The sequence below is a fragment of the Salvelinus alpinus genome, chromosome 24 (assembly GCF_045679555.1).
Source record: "Salvelinus alpinus chromosome 24, SLU_Salpinus.1, whole genome shotgun sequence".
NCBI lineage: Eukaryota > Metazoa > Chordata > Actinopteri > Salmoniformes > Salmonidae > Salvelinus > Salvelinus alpinus.
This window is the reverse complement of record NC_092109.1, coordinates 16,356,644-16,382,813: the sequence shown is the minus strand read 5'-3', so window position 1 is coordinate 16,382,813 and position 26,170 is coordinate 16,356,644. Positions and strand designations below refer to the sequence as shown.

The window sequence follows — 26,170 nt, the reverse complement described above, 5'->3', positions numbered from 1 at the left end:
TAATATATCTGTGAGAATATCCAATGGGCTTTTATATAATTCTAAATTAATAATAATAATAATCGCTTTGTTTAAAAAATAACAATATTTTGGAGATGGTTTTCAAATAACGTAAAATGAGCAAGATAAAGGTCATTCTTGAACATGGGGTGAGACATTGTTACTAATTTGTAAATAAAGCCAGTTTGTTATTTAGAATTATTTCTTTATGTTTTTAGAGGAAGAGAAACCAAAAACCTACAGTCATCTCACGGGTCTCCCAGTTGAGGCCGGCACGGGTATTGAACCAGCATCTTGCACTGCTATGAAGTGTCTTAGACCATTGCACCACTCAGGCGCTGTACAACATGAACGGTCGGGAGTGGCCTACAGTACGACAGTAAGAGCAAAATAATCCTAACAAAATAAAATAATAAAAACCTTAGTGTAACAACAGTTTTAGTAAGTAATACTGAAGTCTGCACAATTATCAGTTTCTATTTAGGTTTATGTCGCCCGTTCATTGTCAGAGACACATTAGGACCCAAAAGTATAATCAGTGCTCTAACTCCCCCTTGCGCTGGTCTGGAGCAATGAAGTGGTGACACAGAGTACCATACTAAACCACAAATTACCTCTAAGTACCACAGCATAATCGCACAACATTTAGTGGAGCAACCACTGTACCATATCATATGCAGACAGAAACATAAACCTTTTACCTTATCATAAGTAGACATAGTTGCAAATTATTAAATTCTTCCAATGGAAATTTAAAAAACAATTTAGTTACAAATTGAACTTTAATTAAATGATTTGATTAAATGATTAAATGATATTGAATGATCCCCAATGATCCATCACATCTCCCCCCCAAAAAATCAACATACATCTCAGGCTTCCATGTGTTCTCCCTGGACCTCCTCAATGTCCACCTCTTGAACATCCGACTGAGGTCTCATCTTCACTGTCACTTTCCAACCTTGTTGAGGGAGGCTCATCGTCAGGCTCAAAAAGTCTTGAAATTTGCCCGGATGGCCACCAATTTTTCAACCCTTGTATTGGTCAGCCTGTTGTGTGCTTTTGTGTGTGTGTTCCCAAGCAAGGACCAGTTGCACTCCGAGGTGGCTGATGTTAGTGGGATTTGGAGGATGATGGAGGCAACAGGGGAAAGAGCCTCAGATCCACAAAGTCCCTTCCACCAGGTGGCTGATGAGATATGTTGGCACGACTGCCATATTGCATCTCCATCCCAAAGCCCTTGCTTGCAAGTGTCCTTCGCCAGACTGCCAAGAACCTTGCCCTCATCCAGGCCAAGGTGGCAAGACACGGTAGTGATGACACCATTGGCCTTGTTGATCTCTGTACCAGACAGGATGCTCTTGCCAGCATACTTGGGGTCCAACATGTACGCTGCTGTGTGAATGAGCTTCAGGCAGAAGTCTTCACGCTTTTTGATGTATTTCAGAACTGCAGTTTCCTCTGCTTGGAGCAACAGTGAAGTGGGCAGGGCAGTACGGATTTCTTCTCTTACATTTGCAAGCAGAGTCTGAACATCAGACAGGGTGGCATTGTCTCCCTCAATCAGTGCAATGGCTACTGCTATAGGTTTCAGGAGTTTCAGGCTGCTTACCACTCTCTCCCAAAATACGTCATTCTGGAGGATCCTCTTGATGGGGCTGTCCATATTGGCAGATTGTGATATTGCCATTTCTTGGAGAGACTCCTCCTCCTCCAGGAGACTGTCAAACATGATGACAACACCACCCCAACAGGTGTTGCTGGGCAGCTTCAATGTGGTGCTCTTATTCTTCTCACTTTGCTTGGTGAGGTAGATTGCTGCTATAACTTGATGACTCTTCACATACCTAACCATTTACTTGGCTCTCTTGTAGAGTGTATCCATTGTTTTCAGTGTCATGTTGTCTTTGAGGAGAAGAGTCAATGCATGAGCAGCACAGCCAATGGGTGTGATGTGAGGGTAGGACTCCTCCACTTTTGACCAAGCAGCCTTCATGTTCGCAGCATTGTCTGTTACCAGTGCAAATACCTTCTGTGGTCCAAGGTCATTGATGACTGCCTTCAGCTCATCTGCAATGTAGAGACCAGTGTGTATGTTGGCCCTTGTGTCTGTGCTCTTGTAGAATACTGGTTAAGGGGTGGAGATGATGTAGTTAATTATTCCTTGCCCACGAACATTCGACCACCCATCAGAGATGATTGCAATACAGTCTGCTTTCTCTATGATTTGCTTGACCTTCACTTGAACTCTGTTGAACTCTACATCCAGCAAATGAGTAGATAAATCATGTCTGTTTGGTAGGGTGTATGCTGGGCGGAGAACATTCAGAAATCTCTTCCAATACACATTGCCTGTGAGCATCAGAGGTGGTGAACCAGTTGCATACACATCTCGAGCAAGACATTCATCAGCATTTCTCTGACTACGTTCCTCCATTGAGTCAAAAAAACATCTGATTCCAGGAGGACAATGAGCTGTTGCTATCGATAAGGTGTCTGATTCAACATTTTCACCTCGAATAGAAGTAGAGGGACTTTTGTCAGAGGTTGCTTGTTGTGAGCGCTGAGGGAACTTTATGCACTTGGCCAGATGATTCTGCATCTTTGTTGCATTCTTCACATATGATTTGGTTTTTGCAAATGTACACAGCTTTTCCTTCTACATCAGTGAAATGTCTCCACACATCAGCTAGTGCCCGTAGCATTTTCATGTAAAGATTAGAATTAACTTTGTAAAAAAATAAATAATACAATTGCATATACAGATCAATAGTTAAGCAGTTAGCTTAAACAACTCTTTTGTAAGATAAATGTTTTAAAATGAAACGTATGGAAACAGGTGAATTAACACTCAGTTAGCAGGCTCAAGCAAGCTAAAACCCACATGGTAGCAAAAACTAACTACCAGAAATTGTTAACAAGTTATAAATGATTTAAACACACGTTGTTGAAGGCTACTATTTACTAGTTAACAAAAAAGAGTTTGTCATATATAATATATTCACCCCACCCAGTATTGTAGTCTAAACTTACCAGAAAGCATGTAATCCTTGGCTCAGACAGTGTAGTAGTGTGGGCTCAATAGCATCTCATTAGTGTGCAAGATCTTGAGAATCAGCTGTACATGTGATGGAAGAATACACTGTGCATGCAGAGGGTTGCAATTCCATTGAATTGGGGATAGTTTAACCAAAATATGCCATAAAACCTAGGAATTGACTTAAGTGTATCCCTCAAAAAAGGTTTGCTGTTATAAGCTAGCTTTTTGATGAATTTAAGCAAAATTCCCCAAATTCAAGGGCTTCACTTCCCATGGAAAATTTCCCAAAAAATTCTGGAAATTTACCAGAAAGTTTCCTACCCTTTGCAACCCTAATTGTCATACAGTAGATGCTATAAAGTCCTATATTCATCACACTGCTGTTCATATGGAGTAGAATGACTGACTGTCAGATTACAGTTCATAGATTACATTACATATGTGTGTTTTTTTTCTACTGCCAGTCGGGAGGGTTCTCTCTGTCCACCCACTCATTCCCTTTCTCTCTCATATGGTCTCGCTTGCTCTCTCTCTCTCTCTCTCTCTCTCTCTCTCTCTCTCTCTCTCTCTCTCTCTCTCTCTCTCTCTCTCTCTCTCTCTCTCTTTCTCTTTCTCTTTCTCTCTCTCTCTCTCTCTCTCTCTCTCTCCGTATAGCTAGAGTTGGCTATTACCTGACCATATGCGTGGACTGGGGGAGTTTAAAAACACAGCCAGGTTTTAAGGAGCTGGCAAATTCCCTCATCTGGCGACCCAAATCAATTTGCCATGTGGTGAAGGGGTGCTGAGAGAGAAGAGAGGGGAATTTATCTAAAACCTCCTAGTCAGATTACAGCTCTGGCAGCCCCAGACCAGACTCAAACACTGCAATCACAGGCCTCTTCTCTTGATTCAAGCCCTCTGTCTCAGCTCCACTCACTTAGACATGGGTGATGTCTCGTGCCCAATTCCCAACAGCAGGGTTTTCTGAGGCATTACTAGCTAACCTATATCTTGAAGACTCAGAACTCAGTCATTAAAGTGAACATACTGGTCACTTTAATGTTTACATACTGTTTCACTCACTTAATATGTATATACTGTATTCTAGTCATGGATCATGCTACAGTTGAAGTGGGAAGTTTACATACACTAACAGTCGCACGTGAATTTTTGATTTGCTGATAGCTACTTTTTTAAAATTGTAATATCTTATGATATTGTATGTGGTTGTCCCACCAAGCTACAGTTTAAGTCGGAAGTTTACATACACCTTAGCCAAATACATTTCATCTCAGTTTTTCACAATTCCTGACATTTAATCATAGTAAAAATTCCCTGTCTTAGGTCAGTTAGGATCACCACTTTATTTTAAGAATGTGAAATGTCAGAATAATAGTAGAGATAATTATTTATTTCAGCTTTACTTTCTTTCATCACATTCCCAGTGGGTCAGAAGTTTACATACACTCAATTAGTATTTGGTAGCATTGCCTTTAAATTGTTTAACTTGGGTCAAACGTGTCGGGTAGCCTTCCGCAAGCTTCCCACAATAAGTTGGGTGAATTTTGTCCATTCCTCCTGACTGAGCTGGTGTAACTGAGTCAGGTTTGTAGGCCTCCTTGCTCGCACACGCTTTTTCAGTTTTGCCAACAAATTTTCTATGGGATTGAGGTCAGGGCTTTGTGATGGCCACTGCAATACCTTGACTTTGTTGTCCTTAAGCCATTTTGCCCCATCTTTGGAGGTATGCTTGGGGTCATTGTCCATTTGGAAGACCCATTTGCGACCAAGCTTTAACTTCCTGACTGATGTCTTGAGATGTTGCTTCAATATATCCACATAATTTTCCTGCCTCATTATGCCATCTATTTGGTGAAGTGCACCAGCCAATCCTGCAGCAAAGCACCCCCACAACATGATGCTGCCACCCCCGTGCTTCACTTCTCCAGCATGCCAGTGGTCATTGAAGGTGAGCATTTGCCCACTGAAGTCCGTTACGATGCCAAACAGCAGTCAGGTCAAGACTCTGGTGAAGACGAGAGCATGCAGATGACCTACCCTGAGACGGTTTCTGACAGTTTCTGAATGAATCCTTCGGTTGTGCAAACCCACAGTTTCATCAGCTGTCCGGGTGGCTGGTCTCAGATGATCACGCAGGTAAAGAAGCCAGATATGGAGGTCCTAGGCTGGTGTGGTTACACGTTGTGAGGCTGGTTGGACATACTGCCAAATACTGTAAAACGACATTGGAAGCAGGTTATGGTAGAGAAATTAACATTAAATTATCTGGCAATAGCTCTGGAGGGCATTCCTGCAGTCAGCATGCCAATTGCATGCTCCCTCAAAACGTTGACTTCTGTAGCATTGTGTGTAAAACTGCACGTTTAAGAGTGGCCTTTTATTGTCCACCGCACAAGGTGCACCTATGTAATGATTATTCTGTTTAATAAACTAATTGATATGCCACACCTGTCAGGTGTATGGATTATCTTGGCAAAGGAGAAATGGTAACTAACAGGGATGTAAACAAATTTGTGTGCAATATGCTTTTTGTGCGTATGGAACATTTCTGGGATCTTTTATTTCAGCTCTTGAACCATGGGACCAACACTTTACATTTTGCGTTTCTATTTTTGTTCATTATAATTACCAGTTAGAGGGCTGTTGAAATAGATTTTTCCCAGTCGAATGTGGTAAATTCCCACTTCCATCTTGGTAATGAACGCACCAATATTCTGCCTCCCTCAGTGCCAGATACGCATTTGTGATTGTCATGAGGAGGGCGTGTTTCTAGCACCATTCACCTCCCACTCCGGGGTGATGTGTTGAGGTGTCACTGTTAAGTAAGCGCAACACAGGGTGCATTTGCCAATTGATTGAAATTAATTTGGCTTTTGCTTGCTTATTTAGAGCATGTACTACATGTCTGCTGAAAGAGGTGCAAGAGGAAAGTTTGTTACGTGGCTTGAGTACTTTCACAAGGTGCTACCTGAACCCCCCTATTGTCAACCACAGAGAATGGACGCATATCCGCGGCTATAAACCAAAGACTATTAAAGAACAGCCTACCTACCTGTTTCTTTGCGTTTCCGTCTTGCTCCGTTATACTGAGGTGAAGCGTAAATGTGTCAACGTTTCTGAGGTGTTGGCAGCTGCATAGTCTATTATCCACAAGTCTTTGTCCATCTCCGTCGTAATCTACTGGGAAGCCAAAATTCCTCCGGGTTTATCGACTCCACCACTCGCCATCGTACAGGACTAGTTCCCAGCTGCGCCTCACAAAAGGACAGTTCGAAATGTGCCAATTAAGATTAGAATTTGTATTAATGTGTGCATAGGCTCTAGTTTTGACGGAATAGCCTGAAATGTTTTTTCAGGTCAGATTTAGTCAAGCGGCATAGGCCTATAACACAGTGTATGTATAGCCTATAGACCTTCTGGTTTCATTTTGTACATATCTTTTTTTTTATGTGTTCATTCGGGTTCACAGTGCGGACCAAACCGTGGTGGCCTTACCGAAAGGTTCGATATGAATATATGTACCATTACACACACTCACTTACTCTCACTCACTCACTCACTCACTCACTCACTCACTCACTCACTCACTCACTCACTCACTCACTCACTCACTCACACACACACACACACACAGGACCTGAAATAAAGTCAAAAGTATACTTTTTTTAACTTTCAACGAGCATTTCTTATTTGTTCAGTCTGGGCTGAAGCGTGTTAGGGTATGCTTTCATTCTGTTATAAACGTAACTATATTTGTAGTTTTGTAGTCACCTTGATTCTTTTGGCCACCCTTTGTAAACTCTGTCTACTACAGCATCGGATACAGCGCCGTGTGTGTGGACGGCGGTTTGATTGCCTTGTTTTCCCTGGCTGTCACAGTTTGTGTTTATAGAGTTGTGTATCCATACTATCCTCCTCTCACATTGCACAGGGACGCTCCCAAACACACACACACAACTCTGGAACACCAGGAGAGTCCCAGCGTCTAGCCAATTATTGCTTCAGCCAATTTCTTTCTGTTGTAACGGAAGCGGTCCCAGAGTTGGCCACAGGTGTGAATTATTGATTGATTATAGGACCGGAGCACAATCTTCAGATGTAGTTCCGTTTCCTTGTAAACATATTGAGTCTGTCAAAGCCAGTTAATTAAAGCCTGTGAAGAGGGGATGGCAGAGCTTTGAGCCGTCACTGGGTGGGATGTGTTGCAAAGTGCAGGCAAAGTTTTTGGTGCTTCAGAGTTATTGGCGTGGCCCAAATTACAGTATGACAACAGGCAAGGTGACCTGGAGCAGTTTGTTTGCACACCGAGAGTTGTGGATTCTGGCTACACTCTCTATCTCTCCCTCTCTCTCATCGCTCTCTCTCCCTCTCTCATTGCCCTCTCTCTCTCTCATCATCCTCTCTCTTTCATCGACCTTCTCATTCGCCCTCTGTCCATTTCGCTCTCTCTTGTCCGCCCTCGCTCAAATGCTTTGCTCAATATCTGTCCCTCTGACACCCCCTCTCGCTCATGATTGACTGCGTTCCTCTTCCTCTCCATCCATCTCTCTCTTCTACTATCCCTCTCTCAAACACACTCTATCCATCTCTCTCTTCTACTATCCCTCTCTCAAACACACTCTATCCATCTTCCTCCTCTTTCCGTGTCCCCTTCTCCCATAGACTACATGTCTCTCCAGTGTGGAGGTGTGCTTCACAGAGGTCAGCCTACACACTCTCCTCACCCTCTCTCCCCATAGCCCTGGGGGATAAGCCTGCCTAAATGTCATTTTATTTTTAACCCAAAACCTCCTTGAAATATCCCCCCAGCCATCCTCCTCATTATCTGCCTTGAGCCACCGCAGCGTACCGCATCACCCCGCAAAATACTGATACCCGAAAACTTGATCAAAGCCAATAACGCAGATCTCTCTCCTCTTCTCCTCTCCTCTGCCTCTCTCCTCTTCTCTGCCTCTCTCCTCTTCTCTGCCTCTCTCCTCTTCTCTGCCTCTCTCCTCCTCTTCTCTGCCTCTCTCCTCTTCTTCTCTGCCTCTCTCCTCTTCTTCTCTGCCTCTCTCCTCTTCTTCTCTGCCTCTCTCCTCTTCTCCTCTGCCTCTCTCCTCTTCTTCTCTGCCTCTCTCCTCTTCTCTGCCTCTCTCCTCTTCTTCTCTGCCTCTCTCCTCTTCTCCTTTGCCTCTCTCCTCCCCTGCCGTGCGCTTGAGCTGTCTAGAGCAGGTTGGGAGGGGGGGGGGGAACGTGGCTCTCTCGCTCGCTCCACGTGAGGGAAGCAAGGAAGAAGGAAGGAGAGGAAAATAAGTAGTCCTGTTTCACTATTAATTAGGACAGGGTAGGTTATAAATATGCTGTTAAGAGAAGACATTGTGTCCTGCTTAAGTCGAGGCTCCTGAGAGCTCATTTGACCCACTGTCACCGGAGCTGAGTCTCTGCAGATACTGCGGCAAACTCTGACACACACACACACACTTATGTTTTTCATTCTCTCACTCTCTAACACACACACACACACACACACACACTTTCTTGTTCCACATATGAACACTTCCATACCCAAAGTCACCACTATTGCACACACCCAACCCACTGCCTCTCTCCTCATGATGGCGAAGTGGAAGTTTGATGTCCTGTGACGCTACATTGATTGATTGAGGCCCAGTTGTGATGTTGGATCCAGTGCCGGGCAGAAGACCTAATTTAACCAGACAGACACATACTGAAGTAATTAGAGGCACTTTCGTGCTGACAGTGGAGAAGGGCCAATTATGTTTTGTAAGCCAGGCAGGCGGGGCAGGGCGCTAGCTATCAGGCTGCATTGTGTTGTGTAACCAGCATCTTTTAATTAACAACGGAGTAAGTCTAACGGAAGAACCACAACCAGAACCAGCTCACGGCGAGCAGTTCTCATGACCCGAGGACAGAGCGCTGACTTCAGAAATATGACTTCACCTTTTACCTGGGTCGGTCAAGTTCACACGCAAACACAAAATCATACAGACACGCACACACATACACACTCAACATTGATTGGAAACGCAGGCTGAATTTAGAAAATGTCTCCCAGATCACCTTAAGCCTGTGGCTGCTCCTATTGATCCGTCGGCAGATGCACAAATACAGGAGGCGGCAATTGTGAATCCTCTGTCTCTCCTTCCCTCTCGCTCTCTCTCCTTCCCTGTCTCTCTCCTTCCCTCCACTCTCTCTCTCTCTCTCTCCTTCCCTCCTTCTCTCTCTCTCTCTCTCTCCCCCCTCAGCCCCCTCTGTCAGAGGGAAGAGTTCTGATTGGTTTGCATCAATCAATACGTTTGGTTTTTCTTGTACTGTTAAACTAGAAAATGCCCCAAGGTGCAGATGTATGTTTGTCGTTAACGTACCCCCTCCCCCCCTCCTTTCTTTCGCTAATCCCTCTTTCTCTCTCCTCCTCTCTACCATAGCCACAGCTGCCAGAGGTCCCAGCGGCCCCCGTTGTCTCAGCCCCCCCTACCCTGGCTTCTAGAGCACATGTGTACCCAGCTGATCAAAGACCACCTGACGTCAGCTCCTTCAAAAGCAAAGAGCCCCCCTCCTCCTCTTCCACCGTCCTGCTACCCTCCTCCTCATCCTCCTCCACCTCCAGACGACCGGAGAAGAACCGGGACAGAGAGAAGGGCGACAGAGAGAAGAAGAAGAAGAAACGCAAGAAGAGGTCACGGTCGAGATCGCGCTCTCGCTCCCGGCCTAAAACCAAGCACGCCCTGCCAAGCGCGTACAGAATGGTACGCAGGTCTAGGTGAGTGGTCCAACCTGTATTCCTCACAACAACCTGGTCCTATGACTCTCTCATCACAACCATGGCCTTTACAGTTGAATAGGTGTTTTCTTTACACATTGGGCAATAGAAGATGGCCTAAAGCTCAGATGTTTTAACAAAATTCATCAAAGAGAAAACTGCTCTATTTATGAACCTACAGTAGCTGGTGCCTACTGCCTAATGAAGCAAGTAGCTTTCTGGCTGGCTGGCAGTATCAACTAGATGACTTTGTTGTGAAACTGAAAGTTTCATCCGTCTTCACTGCAACCTGTCGGCTTCCTCTCTCTGTAGTTTCCCGACGCCTCCACACGCTCTCCAAGTTTTTCATCTTGATTTTTTTCATCTCTCACTCTCTTTTTGGAAATCACGGCCAATTGGCATTATCAGCGGCTGGAGTTGCTGTAATTACGCCGGCCTCATGGTGTCATCCTGACGAGCCTTAATGTAATTTCACTGAGATTTAATCGTTTCTGCCCGAGGTTTTAAATCATTTACAGTATGTGAATTAAAGGGCTTAGATTGAGAAGGGGGCATCCGCTGAGCCTCGTGTCAGAGATTGCAATCCTCTAATGTGCAAGCACGCCAAATTTCCTCCATTTTCCTTCGTATTTTTTTGCAGAGCAAGTCAAATGAAGAAAAAAAATCCGGGCTGCGGCGAAATTTGACTGGAAGAGTGAAATAGATCCCTGAATGAGCAGTCACAGAATCAGTCAGCGTTTTTTTAGTGTTGGGAGGCTGGAAGAGGCAGTGAGCTCCTACTGTGTTTTTTTTTACAGCGTTGATGAAGATGCAGACTGCATCCCAAATCGATCCTATTCCCTACACAGTGCACTACTTTTGACCAGAGCGCTCTGGGTGGCACTACATAGGGAATAGGGTGACGTTTGGGACACAACTGCCGTTTTGTAGAACGAGGAGCATCTGAAAGGTCTAATCTGGTTCTACAGAGGGGAACCTCGGAGGGTTGTGCAGACATCAGCCCTGCCAATCACTCCCCATTTCAATCCCCAGCGTTTTAAAGGTCTCCCTTACTAACCTTGAGAAAGAGGTAATGGAGCCTTCCTGCAGGTGGCTGGCTGACTGGCTGCTTGTCTGTATTAGTGCATCCCAAATCGCTCCCTATTCCCTATGGCCGCTGGACAAAATTAGTGCACTATATAGGGAATAGGGTGCCATTGGAGACGTAGCCTCAATCTGTCTGGGTCTGACGACGGAATTAAACTGGCAGCTCACTCTGCTCGTGTCTCGGCTCCTCCTCACCAGTCTCTAGCAGCCCAATGGGCTCTCTCTCTGTCTCTCTCTTTCTCTCTGTCTCTCTCTGTCTCTCTCTTTCTCTCTGTCTCTCTGTCTCTCTCTGTCTCTCTCTGTCTCTCTCTGTCTCTCTCTGTCTCTCTCTCTCTCTCTCTCTGTCTCTCTCTCTCTCTCTCTGTCTCTCTGTCTCTGTCTCTCTCTCTCTCTCTCTCTGTCTCTCTCTCTCTCTCTCTGTCTCTGTCTCTCTCTCTCTCTCTCTCTGTCTCTCTCTCTCTCTCTCTCTCTCTCTCTCTCTCTCTCTCTCTCTGTCTCTCTCTCTCTCTCTGTCTCTCTCTCTCTCTCTCTGTCTCTCTGTCTCTGTCTCTGTGTGTGTTAGGGGAGGTTCCCCCTTGTTAACACATCAGCAGGACTGCTGCTCTCCATTAACTCAAGAGTTACTACTTTCCCACCGTCTCTCTGTCTTTTTCTGTCTTTCTCATTTCCTTCTCTGTCCATCATTTGCATCCTGTCTCACAGTATCAGGGTCAGCCCTCTGACGTTGTCTGTTGTCATTGACAGGCCTGTCATGCCCCCATCCTTAGCCCCTGCTCCCCTGCTCCACCCCTGGGTGTTTAATTGGGGCCCTTGGCCCCAGGGGCCAGTGTGAGATCATTACCAGCAGAGTTTAGAGGCCCCCGTGGACCCATGAAGGGTCAACAACGTCTATACAGGACAGATAATGAGGGGGGGTGCAGGGAATGTCTACCTCGAATGTACAGTTGCCCTCAAATTGCGCCCTTCCTCTGACAACTTCCCTTTTGCTCACTTTGTCACTTATTCAGCCCCCGATAGCCAAGGATATGACCTGTCTGTTTGTGTTTATCCTTGGGCAAATTTGGCTTTTGTCCAACGGCAAAGTACTTTTTAAACGGCTCCATTAGATAGAATTTTCATTGGTGTGTGGCCAGTTTGTGCGTGTGCATTAAATGTGTGTGAGTGTATCCAGACATGCACGTACGCTAGTGTTCTCAAATAAACACTCATTTGTAGATGGTGGGGTTGGGGGGGTGACATTTTAAATCAGGAGAAATTCAATTTAGTTTTTGTCACTTATTATTGCAAGAGTCATTTGGTGTCGTTATTGCCCTTGGCAGTGGGATGTGAAACGGCTGAATCACCATGGTAATGGCTGTCCTATATTATACAGAGCTATGGCCCGGGGAGGACAGACAGACAGGGGGATGAAGAGAGAGCGAGGGAGTGTGAGGGATGGGCCCGGCCTGTACACGGTTACATCTCGTTCATCTATCGGGGCTAATGTGGCGAGTATTGACCAGACCGGGGCAATGACTGCCACCCCAGTGAGTTAAACCACTCTGCAGACACTGACATTTACATAGTGGCCTTTACTACACAGATTATGACCCGGGCTCTACCCCTCCTTACTTGTAGGATAAAAAGAAAAGGAGTGAGCTTAGCTGGCGCGACGGAGGGTAACATTTAACCACTTTTGAAGTGAAAAGTGCTCAACTCTACTTTATAAGTGGATAACTCTATTTCGCATCCCTTTCCTCTTTGCCCTCTATCTCACTACGTTAACTAAGAGCAGCACCGTGAACAGTACTCGGATTGGTAATGAAACTGAGAGGTGGCTACAGAGCAGTAGTGGTCAGAGTGCTGGGGTGCACTGGGGTGGCCAGGGAGCATGGGACGTGGGAGGACAGGTCAGCCGCAGAGACCAGCTGCCGGTTTAAAGGAGTATAAAAAGTTGGCAATTTCCCCTCTGCTTGAGTATTTCACACCCTCACTGGTTATTAGTTTCTCCTCAGTGCTCACCGCTAGAGAAAAGACAGAGTTTTGCCCCAGGCACTGCGGAATATACTGCATATTTAATTTCCTTGTGTTGTTTAGAGTTTTCTTCTCTGTCCTTCCTCTCTCTGTGTGTCCTCTCTTCCCACCTCTCTCCTTCCTTCTCTCTGTGTCCCCTCTTCCCACCTCTCTCCTTCCTTCTCTCTGTGTCCCCTCTTCTCACCTCTCTCCTTCCTTCTCTCTGTGTCCCCTCTTCCCACCTCTCTCGTTCCTTCTCTCTGTGTCCCCTCTTCTCACCTCTCTCCTTCCTTCTCTCTGTGTCCCCTCTTCTCACCTCTCTCCTTCCTTCTCTCTGTGTCCCCTCTTCTCACCTCTCTCCTTCCTTCTCTCTGTGTCCCCTCTTCTCACCTCTCTCCTTCCTTCTCTCTGTGTCCCCTCTTCTCACCTCTCTCCTTCCTTCTCTCTGTGTCCCCTCTTCCCACCTCTCTCCTTCCTTCTCTCTGTGTCCCCTCTTCTCAACTCTCTCCGTCCCCTCTTCTCACCACTCTCTCTCGTTCCTCTCTCTCTCGTTCCTCTCTCTCCCATCTCTGTGTTCATATTCATCTCTCACGCCCTGTGTCTGTCTGCAGGTCTCGCTCCAAGTCCCCTGGGAGGAGGGACAGAAGGGCTCACTCGTCCGAGAGGAGACGTGAGGAGAGGGAGCGCTACGGCACTGCCGCCTATCGCGTTGGCATCAGCCCCGCTCTGCCCAGGAGGCACTCCAGATCCAGGTAGGGCTGCTGGGATCCGTGGAAAATCTTGTAACGGTGAAACCATGGAAACAGTGGGTCAATGCTGTGAGGAAATGGCATTTCTGTATTCACTGTAGCAGTTTGAGCCACAGCAGCCCTGTGAGTGCTATAGGCCTCCTCACTCACTGTCTCTCTGTATCACTCAATCCATTACTTCCTGAAAGGGTTCGGGGCAATTTCACCGTGTACCGTGAGCTCCAAATGTATTGTGACAGTGACACTGATATTTGTGCGTAATGTAATGATATTTGTGCCTCTAACTTTCTCACGCGTCGTTATACAATAAGTGCTGTAATTTCTAAATGGATGAAAATACCCTCAAATTAAAGCTGACAGTCTGCACTTTAACCCCATGGTCATTGTATCTTTTCAAATACAAAGTGCTGGAGTACAGATCCAAAACATTTGTCACTGTCCCAATACTCAGTGTATCTCTCTATCCCTCTCTTCCTCCCTGTCTCCCTCCTTGTCTCCCTCCCTCCCTCCCTGTCTCCCAGGTCCCCTCATGAGAAGAGGAAGAGGAAGAGTTCTAAGGGCAAGCTCCCAACCAAGGGCTCTTCCTGTTCCCCCTCCTCGTACCCCAGAGGAGCCAAGAAGTCCCCCAGCGCCTCCCCTCCCACCAGCCCCACTTCCAGCCTCTCCAGGTAAAGCACCCCACCTCACCAGGCTGTTTATACACTACATCTGGGAAGGGAGGAAGGACACTGCGTGCTCCACTGAAGTGCTTTGGTTGAACATGTGTTATTCGACAGTAGCACCTGACCAGGAATCCTTCATATCATTCAGTGCAGGCCATGCTAATGTAGGCTACCTATAAATGTATGTACATTGTCAAGTCTTTTGTCAAGTCTTTTGTCTGGAACCCAGTAATGCTAGCTGTCTCCTTTGGCGAATCAAATGAAACACCTGACCGAACATATGATGTTGTGAATCAATGGCGCTGTTGAGTTTGCCAGATGGCATACACACTCACCTGTACCCCAGAATGAGAAATAATCTGTGAAATATTATACTTTCTACAGACAAACAAGGCTATCAAACTGTCCCATAAGAAATAATAGGATTTATCAAAGCTGATTAACCAGATTTATATTTTTTTAAACTTGTGAGTTTCCACAAGTGTTTTGCAGTCGTGTTCCTTGCATTATCTGCGTCGCAAATGGCACCCTATTCCCTGTTTAGTGCACTTCTTTTGACCAGGGCCCGTAAAGCTCTGGTCTAAAGTGGTGCACTATGTAGGGAATAGGGTGCCATTTGGGATGTATGTTAGGGTAAAGTAGTGCACTATGTAGGGAACTGGGGCCATTTGGGATGTATGTTAGGGTAAAGTAGTGCACTATGTAGGGAACTGGGGCCATTTGGGATGTATGTTAGGGTAAAGTAGTGCACTATGTAGGGAACTGGGGCCATTTGGGATGTATATTAGGGTAAAGTAGTGCACTATGTAGGGAACTGGGGCCATTTGGGATGTATATTAGGGTAAAGTAGTGCACTATGTAGGGAACTGGGGCCATTTGGGATGTATATTAGGGTAAAGTAGTGCACTATGTAGGGAACTGGGGCCATTTGGGATGTATATTAGGGTAAAGTAGTGCACTATGTAGGGAACTGGGGCCATTTGGGATGTATATTAGGGTAAAGTAGTGCACTATGTAGGGAACTGGGGCCATTTGGGATGTATGTTAGGGTAAAGTAGTGCACTATGTAGGGAACTGGGGCCATTTGGAACATAAGCAGAGCGTTCTGAAGCTGAAGGATGGACTGGTTTGGCCAACATGACTGACCTGTTGAATGGAACATAACATGTGTGGAAGCACAGAATCACGTCTGCTCAGATTGGGGGAGGAGATATCTTTTGTATCCTAAATTATTTTCATTTGAATATGAATAAAACTTCTCTGAGGGGATATTGGAAAACACATTTTTTTGCATGGTCATTCTATTGGAAGTTGCATGGAGCTCCGGCTGCTCTTGTGATTTATTTATTTGTTTTTCGGCTGTTCTTGTCATGTGTGTTCCGACGAGTGGAACTTTGATGAGCAACTTCTGTTTCTTAAGAAAGGGTCTCTCTCTCACTCTTTCTCTTTCTGCTTGTCTGTCCAGTTTTACAGCACTCAGCAAGCAGTTCCCATGAATATTGTATAAAGACCTTTCATATACACATCCTCTCTCTTTCATCCATCTCTCCCTATCTCTCTCCCCCACCTTCTCTTTCCCTCTCCATCTGTCCCTCTCTCTCCCCCACCTTCTCTCTCCATCTCTCCCTATCTCTCTCTCCCACCACCTTTCTTTCCCCATCTGTCCCTCTCTCCCCCACCTTCTCTCTCCATCTCTCCCTATCTCTCCCCCCACCTTCTCTTTCTCTCTCCCCCCACCTTCTCTTTCTCTCTCCATCTCTCCCTATCGCTCTCTCCCCTACTTTCTCTCCCTATCTCTCTCCCCCACCTTCTCTTTCTATCTCCATCACTCCCTATCGCTCTCTCTCTCTATCTCTCTTTCTCTCTCCCCCCACCTTCTCTCTCTCTTTGCCCCTCTCCCTCCCCCTCTCTCTCCCCCACCTTCTCTTTCTCTCTCATCTCTCCCTATCTCTCTCCCCCACCTTCTCTTTCTCTCTCCATCTCTCTCTCCCTATCTCTCTCCCCCACCTTCTCTTTCTCTCTCCATCTCTCTCTCCCTATCTCTCTCCCCCACCTAATCTTTCTCTCTCCCTATCTCTCTCTCTCCACTCACCTTCTCTTTCTCTCTCCATCTCTCCCTATCTGTCTCTCTCGCTCATCTATCTTTCTCTCTCCCCCACCTTCGCGCTCTCCCTCTCTCTTTGCCCCTCTCTCTCTCTCTCTTTTCAGGGACGGCTCGCAGGAAAAAGAGAAACAAGTGTCCACAGCCATCGTCTCCTCCATGCAGTCTAAAATCACTCAGGTACCTACCTACCTCTTCTTCACTCTCTCACTGTATGTACTTTATCATGGGCCCATACCTACCTCTTCTTCACTATCTCACTGTATGTACTTTATCATGGGCCCATACCTACCTCTTCTTCACTCTCTCACTGTATGTACATTAACATGGGCCCATACCTACCTCTTCTTCACTATCTCACTGTATGTACTTTATCATGGGCCCATACCTACCTCTTCTTCACTATCTCACTGTATGTACTTTATCATGGGCCCATACCTACCTCTTCTTCACTATCTCACTTTATGTACTTTATCATGGGCCCATACCTACCTCTTCTTCACTCTCTCACTGTAGGAATGTTAACATGGGCCCATACCTACCTCTTCTTCACTCTCTCACTGTAGGAATGTTAACATGGGCCCATACCTACCTCTTCTTCACTCTCACTGTAGGAATGTTAACATGGGCCCATACCTACCTCTTCTTCACTCTCTCACTGTAGGAATGTTAACATGGGCCCATATTCACTACGTTTTTCAGACTATGAGTGCTGATCGAGGATGAGGACCCATCTGTCCATATAATCTTATTCATTATGACCATGAAGGGAAAAGCACAAAGCACAGTGGTTCAGAATCCGCTCATTGTTCGCTGAGACACACGTATTGGGGCTGTGGTTCCAAGGACAGTCCAGCTCTCGTGCATTATACAGAACACACTGCTCTGAGATTTCAGTACGCTGATCCCAGCAGCGATTACATGTTTCCATTGTCCAGCTCTGTGTGCTCAGAGCAGTTGATCTCTGCCCTCGGGTCACATTTGGCATCCCTCCTCTGTGGTCATTGAAGTGCACGTGGGCGTTTTTATTTGTTTGTTTTTGGCTCCCTGTCCTGGTGTTTTTGGCTCTCTCGCTCTCACTTTTCTCCTGTCTTTGTGCAGCAGCTGACAGCTAAGGCGAGTTAGTTTACATGACGGAGGCGTTAATCTCCACGAGAGCGAAAAAGAGGATCAACTCTTCCCCAAAAGTCCTGACTTTGACATATGCTCGTATTGCGCCCCCCCCCTCCCTCCACTAGTCAATCCATTGGCAGGCTGTTGAGTTGGAGAGAGAGAGAGGGGTCCTGTCTCTGGGTAGGATAACACTTCCTGTTCAGCAACTGGGCTATGAGTCAGGAACAGGGAGTTTGTTATATTGGTAGTCTATGGGTGAAAGCATACTGTAAAGGAGACCATTAGAGAGATCTGTAGAGTTTTATCAGCGTAGGTTTGAAATCACTTAAAAGCTTAAATAACAGCAGGGGGTGTGCAGACCCATGTGTTTCAACTTCATGTTGAAACGCTGCTTCCTCGGGTGGGATCTTTTATCCACCTCACACCTGTTGTACCACTTAATAAATACGCTGATCAAGCCATATGGAGTCCTCACGTTTGCTCTATGGTTTATTCCATGTCTTACTTCCAGGCTGTGAGAGCATTCGTTCTCCAAGTGCACGAATGTCTGTCTTGGCGCATATCACAAAGCCATGCCTTAGCAGAACCACTTTAGAGGTTCGAGCCCCTGTCCTCTCTCCATCTGATGTTCTGCATCAGTCCTGACTCATGAGGACCCTGCTGGGTCTGATAGATAGAGAGACCATCTCACAGCCCTGTCTGCCGGGGGGAATGCTGCGTTCATGCCCTGTGTGGATCAGCACTCATGAGTGCTCATAAGAATTTGAGCCTCTACTCAGTGCCAGGCTCAGCTAGGAGTGTGCATTGGGGACCGTGTGTGTGCTTGCGTGTGTTTTCCTGTGTGGATTTTCTCTTCCTGTGTGTTTTCCTTCGCTTGTTTGAGTCGGCGGTCACTAATCACTCCATCCCCAAAACACCCCTGTTAACTCTGATGTGATGTGTAAGAAGGGTGATGTGGTGTGTGTCTTTGTGTGTGTGTTTGAGGTGATGTGTGAGCTGAGCGACATGTCAGCTTGCCAGCGGTGTGATTTGCGGGGGGGGGGGGGGGGGTTGTGCTGTTCATTACAGTACGCTGACTGGAGAGGACTTATCGAGAAGGAGCCCTTCTCTCTACTGATGTCAGAGCACGCCACTAGGTCGACTCTATGCTGTCACCAACCCCTCATAAAGCCAGCCAGTTGGCCCAGGAGGAGAACCTCCATAGGGAGTCAGAGAGAGACGAACCTTACCTGGAGCGCAGCCCTCGTGGAGTCAGAGTGGCCTGTGTATTGTGGACTGGTGGAGGCGGCCTGACTGACTGGTGGAGGCGGCCTGACTGGCTGGTGGAGGCGGCCTGACTGGCTGGTGGAGGCGGCCTGACTGGCTGGTGGAGGCGGCCTGACTGGCTGGTGGAGGCGGCCTGACTGGCTGGTGGAGGTGGCCTGACTGGCTGGTGGAGGCGGCCTGACTGGGTGGTGGAGGCGGCCTGACTGGCTGGTGGAGGCGGCCTGACTGGCTGGTGGAGGCGGCCTGACTGGCTGGTGGAGGCGGCCTGACTGGCTGGTGGAGGCGGCCTGACTGGCTGGTGGAGGCGGCCTGACTGGCTGGTGGAGGCGGCCTGACTGGCTGGTGGAGGCGGCCTGACTGGCCGGTGGAGGCGGCCTGACTGGCCGGTGGAGGCGGCCTGACTGACCGGTGGAGGCGGCCTGACTGACCGGTGGAGGCGGCCTGACTGACCGGTGGAGGCGGCCTGACTGGCCGGAGGAGGCGGCCTGACTGGCCGGAGGAGGCGGCCTGACTGGGTGGCGGAGGCGGCCTGACTGGGTGGCGGAGGCAGCCAGTCGTTGAGATCGAGAAACGTATTGACAGAGATGGACAGACAGTCAGAGACTAACATACAGGCTTGTAGAGATTGAAATAATGGAACGGTAGAGAGAATGGGACATGGACCGAGGATAGATAACGACCCTTGACATGGAAAAATCAATACAGTGACCTTGGCAAAGAATAGTGACCACTGAAGCTATAGAAAACACCACAGTAACTCATACAAGAATGGACACCGAATCAGGAACCTCCAGAGTGGACCTTGATCAGATCAACTGGATGGAGTGAGGTCCCAGGTTAGACCCAGGAATGGAGTCCAAAGAGAATGACTGCAGTGTAGGTGCGTCTCCAAATGGACTGACGTTAGTGAATGAGGGATTCTGGTGGTGTAAATGGAGTGAGTGCGTTTTGGCTGCAGCAGAGGCAGAGGGGTCCTGCTTGCAGCTATAGCCCATCTCTGTGAACAGCCTACAGTTGCCAGTGAGTGAGCTGGTATTTGGAGCGGAGCCACTCTGTTGTCTGGCCACGGGCCACGATGTATGTAAGAGGAGCTGTTCCTCATTACAAACTGACCAGATGGACCTCTCGCTGCCTCACACACTTTTTACCCCTGGCACACAATCTGTGATCCCTCTATCACATACAATATCCCTCACCGCTCCCATACTCACTCCCCTTACACTTCACACTGATTAAAGTGTCAGCGTCCCTTCCTCTCTCTTTCGTTCACAAGGCTCTGGAAGCCAGTCCACTCGTCCCCCTCTCGTCCTTGATACTGTAATGTGAGCCTCTCCTCATCTCCTTCTCTTCTTTTCATTCTCCTCCGAGGGCTTGCCTGCTCTGCCAGCTCTGTCTGCTTTCACTGCCACTCCTGAGGGATCCTCCTCTCACTGCCTCCTCTCACTCAGCCCTCTCTCACTCACTCATCCCCAGGCTCGTGATGAACCTTTCTCCCACTCTCTCTGCTCATGGAGCCCATTCATTCTCCCAGCGCTGCTGGAGGTGAGAGGTGGTTGCTGTGAGGCTGAGCTCTCCTTCTGGGTACTGTGCCAGTTGGTGAGATGGTCCTCTACAGAGAACGGTCTCTCTATGCTCCTTTTAGACCGTGTCTGCGTCCCAAATGGCCGTCTCAGTGCCAGGCTCAGCTAGGAGTGTGCATGGGTGACCGTGTGTGTGCTTCCGTCTTCGTGTGTTTACTTTGCATGTGTGAGTCGGCGTTCACGAATCACTCCATCCCCAAAACACCTATGTTAATTCTGATGTGATCTTGTGTGTGCGCGTGACATGTTGTGACAGCAGCTTGTCAGCGGTGTGATTAGGGCTGTTAATTACAGCACGCTGACAGAAGAGCTGATGGCTAGCCAGGACCAGGGTAGGGTAGTATAGAGTAGGACATTATCCAGGCTTAGCAGGACTTGATCCAGGCTTAGTCCTCCTCTTTCTCCTGATGCCAAAGATCAAGGTGCTCAGAGTCAGAAACATCCCCCTGGAGTACTCTATGTACCCCTTCCAACCACATTGCCAGGCTTCCTCTTTCCTGCTGTCTTTTGCACATACTTTACACGTTCTCTCAGACTCTCTCTGACTCGTACGTTTATGTCTTTGACACTTTCCCGCATTCTCTTACACTCACACATACTTAAAACACAGCTCTCTCATCAGTACGCAGAGTCAGGCGCTAGACGTCCCTGACAGAGAAACACGTAGAGGCTTCAGGACCAGCCCTGAGGCTTCAGAACCAGCCTCTAGGCTTCAGGACCAGCCCTGAGGCTTCAGAACCAGCCTCTAGGCTTCAGGACCAGCCCTGAGGCTTCAGAACCAGCCTCTAGGCTTCAGAACCAGCCCTGTCTAAAGCCCCACTCTCACATCATTTACCCCCGACATTAACTCCATTATTCATAACGCCTTTTTGTTTGTCCCTCTGTCTCAAATTGCTGAGGTTGTCCTGCACCTCCTTCCCGCTGTTTTAACAGTGGCTTCCCAGGTTGTACTCCCCTCAACAACCCAGACCAACACCAATGCTTTCACTCTGATGTGTCCCTCCGTCTCTCTGTGCGTATGCATGTGCTCTTGCTTGCTCACTCGGGAGTTTGTTTTACGACTGATATGGAGCAGGGCTTTATTTGACTTTGTGGGTCAATATCTCAGTCAGCCACAGGAGAGGGAGGAGGGAGAGAACAGCCGGAGAAGAGGAGGAGACATAGCGATAGGCAATACACGCCCCACGTCACCCCTGAGCAAGGAGAAGCTTCTATGACAAGTGGCCTGTTCAGTGGCTCGCGCTGACAGATTTGATTATCTCCCCTATTTGATGTGTATTCTCCGGGTTGGATTGTGTTCAGATTGGGACTGCTTACCTAATAAGGAGTGGATCTGAGGGCCTTCTGTTGCAGGGAGGAGAGAAGCTGTCCCACAGCCCACTGTCATAAATAGTCAGGAATACATTAAGCTGTCCTAGTTGAAAGATAACCCCAGGGAGAGGCAGGGAAGAAGATTTGTGTTTGTGTTGAATTGTGATGGTGGGGGAAGGCTCTCTGAGAGAGTAGACAATTTTGCGTGCATCAGTATTGGATCCAGATTATATGACTGTAGGCTTCTTAATCAAGACGTTTCCTCTGGTCCTCATTATTGGTCTTTTATATGGCACACTCTCACTCACTGTTTCCCCTCCCTCTCCTTGTGTGTCTGTTTCTATCTCTCCTCTCATCCCCCTCTCTCCCCTTCTCCTTTTCAGGATCTGATGGCCAAAGTACGTGCCATGCTGGCTGCCTCGAAGACCTCCCAGCCCAACACTCCCTGAAGAGGCGTGGCTTTCTAGCAGCTGGTTGGAAAAGGGGTGGAGCTTTACCACGTCTGCCTCTCCATGACGACAGCCTCCAGCTAAAGGCCCTCGGCCAATCAGCAGGCAGCGTCTTTGCGCGAAACCGCGTTTTGCGTATCTTCCTCATTTTTTCTATTTTACTTTGATACTTAATTGGTTGAGCTTATCTACAGTGTATTCTGAACGGCAGTAGATGTAAAGGATTTTCTGCAACTGAGAGCAGTGTAGATTAGCTCCTAAAGCAACTAAATGGGACTGTTCTACCTGTCGAGAGAGAGCCTGCGTCACAGCAATGGTCACGTAGCCTGAGAAAGTTGGAACACCTCTGTTGCCGACATCTGGTTTTCGCACGAATAAAGACAACAGAGTATCAAAGCGTGGAAATAATTCATGAAGTACCTTGCATCTTTCAACAACAACAAAAATATATAATTTTCTGGAAAGTGATGATGGAGATCTTTGCGACATAATTACCCAGCTGCCAGAGAGCCTAAAGCATATCCTTCTGTGAAGGATTGTTACGTTTCTTTCTTTCTCACACTTTCTCTCTCATCTCCTTCTGTTTTCCTCTTTCTCTTCATCGCTCTTTCTCTCTCACTTTGCAAGGTCAGTTTTAAGGCTGGGGTCTTTGGTTGTCAGTCCCTGTTGTCACTCAGTTCCATTGTGTGGTCTTCAATTTGTGTTTCTAAGTTTGTACAGGGCTGATTGTGAGACTGCTTTCTAACACAAACTATCAATAAAGTTTGAATGATGATTTAGCACAGTGTTGTGTTCTTCATGGTTGGAGACTGGCTGGTACAGAAAGGCCAGGGGTCAGCTTCCCACTCATTTTCAATCAATTCATCTCGATAATGAAGTTTTGGTCAGAAATGAATGAGCATATACTGCCATAACATAAATAGATTAAATACATATACACTCATATGCTCCCTCTTTTAAGGACATAGCAGACCATGCAGACGAACGGTTAACAGCGGAGCCAGCGGGGAGCCGTCTTATCGCCTCTGACCACAGAACATCAAGCGTTATTTTCTTTTTATTTCCTGACGATTACATGTTGAATTGCCACGTTCGTCGCCACCCAGCATGTGAACTACTGCACATGGCCGATGTTCGGTATGGTGTGTCTTTTCCTTTAGTACCTTTTTAAGCTAAAGCCCACGGGTTAGACTGTCGGTGGCTGAAGGACGGGTTAGACTGTCGGTGGCTGAAGAACGGGTTAGACTGTCGGTGGCTGAAGAACGGGTTAGACTGCCGGTGGCTGAAGAACGGGTTAGACTGTCGGTGGCTGAAGAACGGGTTAGACTGTCGGTGGCTGAAGAACGGGTTAGACTGTCGGTGGCTGAAGAACGGGTTAGACTGTCGGTGGCTGAAGGACGGGTTAGACTGTCGGTGGCTGAAGAACGGGTTAGACTGTCGGTGGCTGAAGAACGGGTTAGACTGTCGGTGGCTGAAGAACGGGTTAGACTGTCGGTGGCTGAAGAACGGGTTAGACTGTCGGTGGCTGAAGAACGGGTTAGACTGTCGGTGGCTGAAGAATGGGTTAGACTGCCGGTGGCTGAAGAACGGGTTAGACTGTCGGTGGCTGAAGAACTGTTCAGTTGTCCAGTTATTCGGGAATACATTGGTTACCGGGGCATAAATAATGAGGGAGCAGTCTCATGTTCAGAGCACAGGGACACTCCTTTCTGTCTCTCTCACACACACAGGCATCTGAGCAGGTTTATAGTGCCAGCCCTGGGATGACGGAGCAGATCTGTGTCCCAGCAGGGGACAGAGCTGGGAGCCGTGTCTGTCACGCTCTACTGTGTCATCATCCCACTGAGGCCCTGGCCCAGCCTAGCACACACACACAGCAGCAACAGTCTATACGTACACTATTTATCCACTGTCATTCTAACTATACACACTTTTCATCATTGACATTCTAAACTATACACACTGTATTCATCCATTGACATTCTAAACTATACACACTGTATTCATCCACTGCCATTCTGACTATACACACTGTATTCATCCACTGTCATTCTGACTATACACACTGTATTCATCCACTGTCATTCTGACTATACACACTGTATTCATCCACTGCAGTTCTGACTATACACACTGTATTCATCCACTGTCATTCTGACTATACACACTGTATTCATCCACTGTCATTCTGACTATACACACTGTATTCATCCACTGCCATTCTGACTATACACACTGTATTCATCCACTGTCATTCTGACTATACACACTGTATTCATCCACTGTCATTCTGACTATACACACTGTATTCATCCACTGTCATTCTGACTATACACACTGTATTCATCCACTGCCATTCTGACTATACACACTGTATTCTTCCACTGTCATTCTGACTATACACATTGTATTCTTCCACTGTCATTCTGACTATACACACTGTATTCTTCCACTGTCATTCTGACTATACACACTGTATTCTTCCACTGTCATTCTGACTATACACACTGTATTCATCCACTGTCATTCTGACTATACACACTGTATTCATCCACTGTCATTCTGACTATACACACTGTATTCATCCACTGTCATTCTGACTATACACACTGTATTCATCCACTGTCATTCTGACTATACACACTGTATTCATCCACTGTCATTCTGACTATACACACTGTATTCACCCACTGTCATTCTGACTATACACACTGTATTCATCCACTGTCATTCTGACTATACACACTGTATTCATCCACTGTCATTCTGACTATACACACTGTATTCATCCACTGTCATTCTGACTATACACACTGTATTCATCCACTGTCATTCTGACTATACACACTGTATTCATCCACTGTCATTCTGACTATACACACTGTATTCATCCACTGTCATTCTGACTATACACACTGTATTCATCCACTGCCATTCTGACTATACACACTGTATTCATCCACTGCCATTCTGACTATACACACTGTATTCATCCACTCTGTCTTTTGTTCACTCACTCCTTGAAATTGCATGTCCCCTTGGTTTTCCTTGGCGTCATTATTCGAATTGAGGGGGAAATATTGCTGACCTTTAGCAAAAAGCTTTAGCAGTTTAATACTGCTGGAAGCAAACAATGTTTTGCAGCCGGTCTGCTTTATTCCCAGTACAATGGTGCTTTGTGGCGTATGGCACATACTGAGAGGTTTTTATCGATCATTTGCCTTTTCAGCACAGCTAATTATTAATTTCACTCTATTTTCTGTACTCTTACCGACTAACGCACAATGGTCTAATTACAACAGTTAAGACGTCTCCGCCAAACGTTTTTCATAGTGGAAATCGAAGGCGGTTATAAAATAACAGGTTGTCTGCCTATGATTGCATCAATCACTGAAATAAAGGTGTATTACTCTATACAGAATGTATGAGCTGACTAACAGGATTTTGGGTGCTCATTAAATGCATCTGCTTGTGGTTTGCTCTTACTGCGTGACACGGGCGCTTGGAAATACTGTCGCTTGCATTGCCAAGTCTGTGTGTTGAAAATAGACTGTATTTGATTATTATTCCTTTTTGTCCATATGGACAGCTGCACTGGCTTTGGCAATACAGAGGAGCGGCGCTCTAGACATCCTTCACTGGATAATTGTCCAGGACCGACCTCTGAGAAAAAGATAAGTATACTTGGCGCTAATAGAATGGATGTTTTTCTAGAATGCTTTTCTGAACAATGAGCCCACTAGCTTCATTCCCAATGCGGTAATTATTTTGTGCACTCCAAGCACGTCTAAAGTTTAAGTCTAAGACCCCACTCTGGCCAATCCCCAATGTCAGGGAGCAGCCGAGTCAGGCCAGTAAAGCACAGTGTTTGCTCTTCTAGCTTCCTCCATTACTGTCCTCATTACCCCAATCCTTTCCTCGTCTGACAGGTTAAACATTATTTCTGTCGATGACTGAGCTCTTGAGAAATAATGGCTCGCTAAAAGTGTGGCTGAGGAAAATGCATAAGGCTAAATCCATATAGATGTAATGGACTAATGGCGTCAAACAAGCCTGTA

General features: G+C 46.9%; 1 protein-coding gene across 3 annotated transcripts in view; it reads left to right on the top strand.

Moving 5' to 3' along the window:
• Positions 1-22,891, top strand: part of LOC139551757 (splicing factor, suppressor of white-apricot homolog) — a 127,223-nt gene extending 104,332 nt beyond the window's left edge. For all 3 annotated transcript variants that reach the window (XM_071363070.1, XM_071363069.1, XM_071363071.1), the window contains exons 14-18: positions 9,469-9,803; positions 13,493-13,633; positions 14,152-14,298; positions 16,501-16,573; positions 22,047-22,891. In XM_071363070.1, coding sequence (XP_071219171.1) covers positions 9,469-9,803; positions 13,493-13,633; positions 14,152-14,298; positions 16,501-16,573; positions 22,047-22,112 — 762 coding nt within the window. In that variant the 3' untranslated portion in view covers positions 22,113-22,891. The remainder of the gene's footprint in view (positions 1-9,468; positions 9,804-13,492; positions 13,634-14,151; positions 14,299-16,500; positions 16,574-22,046) is intronic.
• The last annotated feature ends 3,279 nt before the right edge of the window (positions 22,892-26,170 follow it).